The 9,201-nt window shown below is 51.2% G+C and overlaps 1 protein-coding gene across 1 annotated transcript; it reads right to left on the bottom strand.

Annotated features, from left to right (window-relative positions):
- Positions 1–1,830: 1,830 nt before the first annotated feature.
- TMEM187 (transmembrane protein 187) lies at positions 1,831–2,637 on the bottom strand (the record flags this gene model as incomplete). Its single annotated transcript, XM_081080899.1, has 1 exon — positions 1,831–2,637. Exon 1 carries the CDS (start codon positions 2,629–2,631, stop codon positions 1,831–1,833), a length of 801 nt encoding a protein of 266 aa, XP_080937025.1. The 5' UTR covers positions 2,632–2,637.
- Between the last annotated feature and the right edge of the window lie 6,564 nt (positions 2,638–9,201).

Here is a 9,201-nt window from a genome sequence, read left to right as displayed (position 1 = left end):
AGGAACAGGGCATCCTTTCTCTGCCCTCACCTTTTTAAAAAATATATTTTGATTGACTTCAGAGAGGAAGGGAAAGGGAGAGATAGAAACATCAATGATGAGAGGGAATCATGGATCGGCTGCCTCCTGCTCACCCCACACTGGGGATCGAGCCTGCAACCCGGGCATGTGCCCTGACCTGGAATTGAACTGTGACCTCCTGGTTCATAGGGTGATGTTCAACCACTGAGCCATGCCGGCTGGGCCCGTAATAATTTTTAAAACTATTTTGTCAGAGGCACTGATCGCTTTTCCCGTACATTGTCAAGTTAAAAAATGACAACAGCCACCACAATAGCTGCCTGGTGTGAATGAATCAAAAATTCTACCTATTTTGTCAAATTGGCAAAAAAATATATTTTGGGGTGTGCTGATTTTTAGTAATTACTTTATGTATGGCATGAGATGAAAAAGGTTGAAAATCGCTGCTCTCAGGACATCTAAGACACACCCTGGCTGAGGGTGGACCCACCAAGCAACATTCTGTTGAGAATTCCACTTTTAACATTTGTGTGTTTCCTCATCTAAACACACCGCACCCTGCCTTGTTCCACAAAAGCTACGGAGTAACGTGGCTTCCATGTGATCTGCTGTCAGCTTGGCAGTTAAGATGACACAGTGAGTTAGTGCTCTGGCCTTCTGATTTCCCTATCAATCTGCTGGGCATGTATTTCATGTGACTCACTCTCCCTGACCCTCACCTCTTGGGGACACTCTCGGGTAACTCCGCTGCCTGGCCTACCCTACCCCACTGTCACCAGCCCACACTGTAACCCACATCCTGAAGTCATTGCAAACAACCACTCTCTCCAACTGCAAGCATCAGGAATTTCTTTGGGGTCATTATCCACAACATTTTATTTATCTATTTTATTTTATTTATTTATTTTTTAAATATATTTTATTGATTTTTTTACAGAGAGGAAGGGAGAGAGATAGTCAGAAACATCGATGAGAGAGAAACATCGACCAGCCCCCTCCTGCACATCCCCCACTGGGGATGTGCACGCAACCCAGGTACGTGCCCTTGACCGGAATCGAACCTGGGACCTTTCAGTCCGCAGGCCGACGCTCTATCCACTGAGCCAAACCGATTTCGGCTATTTTATTTTTTAATTTAAAAAAATTGGTATCAGAGAGCAAGGGAGAGGGAGAGATAGAAACATCAATGATGAGAGAGAATCATTGATCGGCTGCCTCCTGCATGCCCCCTACTGGGGATTGAGCCCACAACCGGGGCATGTGCCCTTGACCAGAATCGAACCTGGGACCCTTCAGTCCACAGGCAGACGCTCTATCCACTGAGCCAAACCAGCTAGGGCTATTTTATTTTTTAAATATATTTTTATTCATATCAGAGAGGAAGGGAGAGGGAGAAAGAGATAGAAAAAGAGATAGAAACATCAATGATGAGAGAATCATTGATCAGCTGCCCTCTGCACACCCCACACTGGGGATCGAGCCCGCAACACGGGCATGTGCCCTGACCGGGAATCAAACCGTGACCTCCTGGTTCATAGGTCAACACTCAACCACTGAGCCACAGTGGCTGGGTGCCCAACATTTTATTTTGAACAACTTCAAATTACAGAGCAGTTACAAGGGTAGTGCAATAGGGAATAACATTTCACGCCTAAATATTGAAGCCCATAGCTTCAAAGGAAAGGACATTCTCCCATGTAATAATCATATCTTATCACGCCCAGGAAATTTAATACTGAGGACAAAATGTCATCTGATCATCCATTCTGACACTGGGGCCAGCGGCTGTCAGTAGCCTCTTTCCACACTTTACTGCATCTTCCCCTCAGGAGGGAGTCGCCGGCGAGTGCTTAAATTGGTCAGAAATAAGAATGCAAAGTGGAACTGGAGCACATCACAGACTTTGGACCAGAAATGGCCTGTGAGCCGCTGGAAGAGATGCCACTGGGCCAGCTGATGGTCACACAGCTTGAGGACCACAAAGCCCAGGCAGGAGAGCACTGCCAGAACCAAGTACACCCCTGAGCACCTGCTGCCGTGGCGCCTGTGGACACGCAGGGCCTGGCTCATGGCGGCAGCAATGTGCACACCCAGGGCGGCCTCAAACCCACGGGGATGCAGCAGGGCAAGGCCATAACTGGACAGCGAGAGGCACTCGATGGCGAGGAGCAGGCCGGGCTCCCAGCCCCTGTCTAGGTAGAGGCACCACGCCACAGGCCACGCAAAGATGGGCAAGGTGAACCACTGGTCCAGCACAGCAGCCGGGTGCGTCTGCAGCCCAATCCGCAGCCACTGCACAGGGCCATAGACCATAGCCATGCCCGCGAAGACATCCTTCAGGTAACGAGCCCGCTGCACCTCACTGGGGTGCCCCAGGGCACTGACATTTCTCCGTAGCCAGTACACTCCCAGGAGCACGTAGGCCACGTTAATGAGCGAGTTGAAGGGCATGGCTAGGAAGGTGGGGAGGCCGGCTACTGGGGCTTCTGCATAGTGCTCATAGCCCACTTCCACAAAGACGCTTTCAAAAACGCCCATGTAGACGGTGGCCACGCAGAGGCAGCTGGCCACGGCCACGTGGCAGAGGGCCTGCTCTGACTTGGGATTCATCTGGAAGCCTAGTTGTGACTTGGGGCAGAGAGCTTCAGAGAGTGGCAGCCTTCACTGTCCTTTCAGAATTCAGATAAACGGCTTTTGCAAAATACTCCTGGGCCTCCCAGCTGAACCAGACGTCCCGTGATTTCTGATGCAGATGCTACAACCTGGCCCTGGAGTGACGGTAGCAGGCCAGGGGGAGGCGGGGGTCCCGCTGATTGGCTGGCACACGTGGAGGACCGTTCTGCCTTTTTCCTTTGTGGTTAGAAAAAGAGTGTGGTTAGAAAGAAAACCATCCAAAGAAGAGCCTCCATCTTGCCGACTCTCAGCCTCAGGATCCAACAGTTTTCATTAGAAAAAAACAAACAAACATAAAAAACACATATACACACACCATAAAACAAGTAAAAGTGAAAATGATACTTACAGTACTAGTATGTCACCTTCTTACACATGGCTTCTAGAATCTTCTTTTGCCAAGGCATTTTGTGCCTCTTGACAACTATGCTGTTCTTCTCTCATCTGTGGACTATAAAAATCCTGCTCCTGCCCTAGCTGGCTTGGCTCAGTGGATAGAGTGTCGGCCTATGGACTGAAGGGTCCCAGGTTCGATTCTGGTCAAGGGCACATGCCCAGGTTGTGGGCTTGATCCCCAGTAGGGGGTGTGCAGGAGGCAGCTAATCAATGATTCTCTCTCAGCATTGATGTTTCTCTCTCTTTCTCTCTCTCCCCCTTCCTCTCTGAAACCAATAAAAATATATTTTTTAAAAAATCCTGCTCTTACACATTTGTAATACCTTAACTAATAAAAAAAAAAAAATCCTGCTCTTTGCCCTAGTTCCCTTAGAGCAGCCGTGGGCAAACTACGGCCCCTCGGGCCGGATCCGGCCTGTTTGAAATGAATAAAACTAAAAAAAAAAAAAAAAAAAGACCTTACCCTTTTATGTAATGATATTTACTTTGAATTTATATTAGTTCACACAAACACTCCATCCATGCTTTTGTTCCGGCCCTCCGGTCCAGTTTAAGAACCCATTGTGGCCCTCGAGTCAAAAAGTTTGCCCACCCCTGCCTTAGAGCCACTGTATTTAGAGACACCAACGTCCCTAGATCTGTTCTTACAACTCAGAATGGGTTTTCCCACTTCCGAGACGTTATATGTGTGGAAGTTTCCAGGCTAGCCCCCAAACCCTTTTAGCCAAATACCCAGCTGAACAAGGGACCATTAGCTGTGGTCTAAGCTCTGGAATCCCAGGCAAGATAGTGTGGTGCTGGAGGAGGCAGGGGGCGAGTATGAGCATGCCTCCTCTGTTTCTTGGGTGTGAGGCCAGGCAGCACAGGGATCTCTCCTCCAGGCCTGCTACCCTGGCTCACCTTTCTGCCCTCCCCAGAGTTGCTATACCCCCGGCCCCCCAAATCACCCTCTTTCCTTGTCCCACAATACAACTTTCCATTTCCTGCAATCACAGAAGCAAATAATTTATTTACTGATTTTTTATTGATTTTAGAGAGAGGAAGGGAGAGAGAAACATTGATTTGTTGTTCCACTTATTTATGCATTCATTGGTTGATCCTTTTTAAAAATATATATATTTCTTGCCGAAACCGGTTTGGCTCAGTGGATAGAGTGTCGGCCTGCGGACTGAAAGGTCCCAGGTTCGATTCCGGTCAAGGGCATGTACCTGGTTTGCGGGCACATCCCCAGTAGGAGATGTGCAGGAGGCAGCTGATCGATGTTTCTCTCTCATCGATGTTTCTAACTTTCTATCTCTCTCCCTTCCTCTCTGTGAAAAATCAATAAAATATATTTAAAATATATATATATATATATATATATATATATATATATATATATATTTTTATTGATTTCAGAGAGGAAGGAAGAGGGAGATAGAAACATCAGTGACGACACAGAATCATTGATAGGCTCCCTCCTGCATGTCCACCACTGGGGATCAAGCCCACAACTCGGGCATGTGCCCTGACTGGGAATCGAACTGTGACCTCCTGATTCATAGGTTGACATTCAACCATGGAGCCACGCCTGTCAGGCCATTGTTTGATTCTTTTTTTTCCCTTTTAAAAAACCTTTATTGTTGAAAGTATTAAATATGTCCCCGTCTCCCCTCCCCCCCCCATTGGTCCCCTTCAGCCTGCCCCTGCTTCCCCATTGGTTGGTTTTTGTGTATCCTAAGATCCAACCCTCAACCTTAGCATACTGGGAAGATGCTCTAACCAACTGAGCTACTTGGTGAGGGCTAGCAGGCAAACAATTTAAAAACAATGTGGACTTTTCATTGACTGTCAACTGCTCTGGGGCTAGCTGCGGGTGAATTGGCCTAGTAGCCTAAAAATGTATTAACAAAGAAAGAAGAGGTTCAATGCTCTAAAAATGACTCAAAGCCAAGATAGCAGATAGGCAGGCATGGAAAAGAGAAGGTCTGTGTCCCCCACCTGCTCACTGTGTGTGTGACCTTGGGCCTTAACCATTCTGGTCCTCAGTTTGCATACCTGTAGAATGGGGATGCTACCAGTACCTCCGCAGAGTCCTTGTGTAAATTAGGTGAGTTGTTATATATGCAGACCGCTTAGCACCATTTATTTTATTTTTAAAAAAATATATTGTATTGATTTTTTACAGAGAGGAAGGGAGAGGGATAGAGAGCCAGAAACATCGATGAGAGAGAAACATCGATCAGCTGCCTTCTGCACGTCCCCCACTGGGGATGTGCCCGCAACCCAGGTACATGCCCTTGACTGGAATCAAACCCGGGACCCTTGAGTCTGCAGGCCGACGCTCTATCCACTGAGCCAAACTGGTTCTGGCAGCACCATTCATTTTACAAATACAATGTATATCCCCCTCCCCGCAGTTTAGGCCCTGAAGGTGTAGGACGGGGGCTGATTCTTTGCTTTCCCTTCGGTGCTCAGTGAAGACCTACTCAATTTCAGTTCAATTCAAGCACCAAGCCAGCACCTTTCCTTTCCCCCCTTACTCTTTCATTGGTCCTATTTGCCACTTCACTTCTCAGCTGGGCCAGGGGGGTCCACCTGCATGCTCTGGGGAGGGACCTGGGGGGGGGGCCTCATGCTGAGCTTTCTTTCTCCTATCTGTCCTGCCTTGGGGATCTTCTCTGAAGGAGGACCATGCGGCCTAGCATTTCCACAAGTGAATGGAAGCCCTCACCCTCACTCTGCATCTCCTGGCTGACCACAAGCTTCCATCTCAGCATGCGGTGCTGTCGGCTAAGGAGCCTCCCGGCCACGCCTGCCCTGGGATTCCCACTTCTAGAATGGTGGCTGCTAACATGGTCTGCATACAGCAGTCCCCAGCATCTTCCTCAAATACCCCTGAATCGGATCATGTCAGCCCCTGCTCAACACGCTTCAGTGCCTGGCTCATCACTCCACATACAATCCCAACCCAATGTTTTGGCCAGACATCAAAATGCCATCCCCATGTAGCCCTGAGAGCTTTCTAGGCCCAGTCTGTTCTCTAGCTGGAACGAGACTGGTGCTCCTTCCCTCCTGCACCTCACCTGGCCTGCTCACGCCCCTATCTCCTCTCAGGCACTTCTTTTTTTTAAAGTATATATCTACTGATTTCAGAGAGGGAGGGAGAAGGAGAGAGAGAGGGAAACATCAGTGATGAGAGAGAATCATCAATCAGCTGCCTCTTGCACACATCCCACTGGGGATCGAGCCTGCAACCTGGGCATATATCCTCACCAGGAATCGAACCCTGATAGGTCAACGCTCAACCACTGAGCCACACCGGCCGGGCTCAGGCACTTCTTCATTCAGCACTCCCGATTCTGGCTGGGACAGGAGCTAAGTCCCTCCCTGCACCCATCTGAGGCCTGGCTCCCTGGTGTGAAGTGTCAGGCCTTAAAGGCCCCAGGTAGCGTGAACTAGTCTGACCCTCCTGTCTGCCAGCCAGGGAGAGCTAGGGACAGGAGTCAAACACTGTCAATTTGATAGAGAAGGAGGTCCAGGAAGGAGGTGGAAAGTGACTTCTCTCGGGCCAACCTGGCAGAGTCCACCTGAGTCCTTGTGCAAGCTGAAAGTGACATGTCATCAAGCCAAATTCCCAAGTCCATCAGGAAGACCATTGCTGGGTGCTTTACGGCCCAGCTTCTCTGTACCCTCCAACTGCCATGACCCCTGTGACAGGACACTCAGTTCTTCACAGATTCCCCCAGGGCCTGGCACACAAAGGCTGAAGGATCCCCAGCATCGGCTCCCTGTTCTGGGGGTCTTCTGGAGGGTCCTGCAAAGCATGACAATCTCCTGGCTAAGGGGCTAACACGTGTTCCTTAGATTCATTCTGCTTCCTGGGGTCATAGGCATTTAAGTAGAAGCCACTATCACCTGTCTCAGTGATGGCTTCTTTGGCCTGTAGCATTTGACAACTGCTGCCTGTGCTCCTGACTACCCTAATCACCCTTGCTGCCTTTCTGCAGATAAGGTGACGCCAGCCTGAGGGCTGCAATGTGGGACACCCCCAAAAAAGGTGAGATCCCTCTGAACCACCAGAAGGCCCTAGGAACCTGGAGCAACCACAGGGCTTCCTGAACTCTGGGGAGAGAATCGCTGAGTGTGGGCAGGGCCCCTGGGAACCAGCAGCTCGGCTTCCTTATTTCACAGGGGAGGGACTCAGGGCCCTAGAGGGGAGGTGAATGGCCAAGGTCATTTAGGGCAGTTGGTAGCACCGCCACACAGGTGAGGCCTCTTTGGCCTTTCTCAAACAAATGCTTCCAAATGTGTAAAGAAAAACAGGATTACGACAAAAAATGAATGTCAAAAGACAACCACTAAAATATTTTTGAAAATGTGAGAAAGGGTTATACATGTCCTTCTTTACCAATAGGTTAAATTCCAGGATCTCCAGGCAGGTTGAATAACTACAGTAATTTCAAAGTAGTTATTCTGCCTGCCAGTATGTCTTGTCATTTAGATAATTTCAGGATATCTACAACAAAAGCTATGAGATATGAAATGACTGCTCTGTCATTTTTATTGGTGACAGTCACCTGCCTAATGCTCTTATGCTCTGCGGCCTATATTCATAATTGCGGGAAAGGCCAAATTTCGGCTAGAGGCTGGTGAAAATAAAGAGGAAATAAAGATGAAAGTGGAAAAAATCATCTATTGTCACTGCAAACTCCCAGACACCTGTGCAGGACCCCTGCACTACAGCCTGAGTCTAGCCGTGAGCATGACAGTGCAACACCCAGGCGGCCTCTTGCAAGATTTGTAACGGATTTGGAACCCGGGGGGCGACGTCAGTACCCACCTCTCAAGGTTGTGGTGAGAACTCACAGTACTGGCGCGAAAAGGCCAGCGATCACCATCCGGGTACTTTGTCTCCCTCACTTTGCTGGGGGAAATTCAAATCTCAAAAAAAGGGCGGACCCGAAAAGCGGGCTTGCGCCTGCGCGCGGGGCGGGGCGCGGGGCTCTGGGAAGCAGGCGGGGCGGGGTGACGCGAGGTGACGCGAGGCTGCACTGAGCTCTCCCGCGCCCGCCCTCCCGCCCTCCCGCCCTCCCGCTCGGCTCGAACGCCGCCAGCCAGGCTGCCCGCCCTGCGGCCGGCTGGGCCGGGAGCTGCTCAGTGCGCAGCGGCGCCCTGGCGCGTGGCCCGGCTCATTTAGTCGGGGAGCGAGCGGCAGCGGCAGCGGCGGCGGCTCCTGTGGGCGGAGCTGGCGGGCCTGGGAGCCTGGGAGCCGGCTGCGTCACCGCCCACTCTCGCCCCGCCTCCAGCTCCCCCGGCATGGGGCTCGAGCTGCCTTTTTGCGGACGCTGGGTGTACGGAGCGGCGAAACGTTCGCTGCCTGACTCGAGGCGAGACTCTAATGTCTCCCGTCAGCTACCCTCAGCAACCAATGTCCTGTCCCCACTGTTAAATAAAGGCAATTCCTCGGGCGTGTGTCCCTACAAGGGCTCGGGGAACAGTTCCCAAGGGGGGCGGGGCCAAGCTCGTCAGAAGCATTCTCATCCGGGTATTCCCTAGATGCCGCAGCCGCCATCTTTGTTTTGTGCTGAAAGTCGCTATTGACGCCCGCGGACAGCCGGGCGAGGGGAAGTGGCAAGATGGCGGCTCCCACGGCGGAGGCGTGGAGGAGCACGGAGGTGTACCGCGGAGATGGGCGCGCCTGCGCCTGACCCGGGCGCAGCCTAAGCCCGAGATAAGCGCGCAGCGACCCCAGACCCTCGCCTCAGGGCAGCGCGGGGGCTCCTTTAAGAGGCGAAGCCAGAGGCGAAACAGAGCGAAGGCGGGAGGGGGAGCAGTGACGTCATCCGGCCCCGCCCTCTCGCCCGACCGTCGCAGCCGCCATGTTTAGTTGTTACTTCTTCACACAAGATGGCGGCTCCCAGGGAGGAGGCATGAGTACCCTGCCGTTACCGCTCCTCATGCCGTACAGTTGTCACTTCAGGGCCTAACTCTGGCTTTTGAAGCGGCTCCTGTGGGAAGGAGTCATAAGGTGGGAATCGAGGATCGGACGCTGCCTTGCGTTTTGTTTGCAGTGGAAGAACTGACCCAGGAAGAAGAGAATAGGGGAGAAGGGGGAGCTAATCTCAAGAT

This window comes from Myotis nattereri (assembly GCF_964212035.1).
Source record: "Myotis nattereri genome assembly, chromosome: X".
Classification (NCBI taxonomy): Eukaryota; Metazoa; Chordata; class Mammalia; order Chiroptera; family Vespertilionidae; genus Myotis; species Myotis nattereri.
Note: the sequence above shows the minus strand (reverse complement) of the source record. Positions and strands in the feature narration are given on the sequence as shown.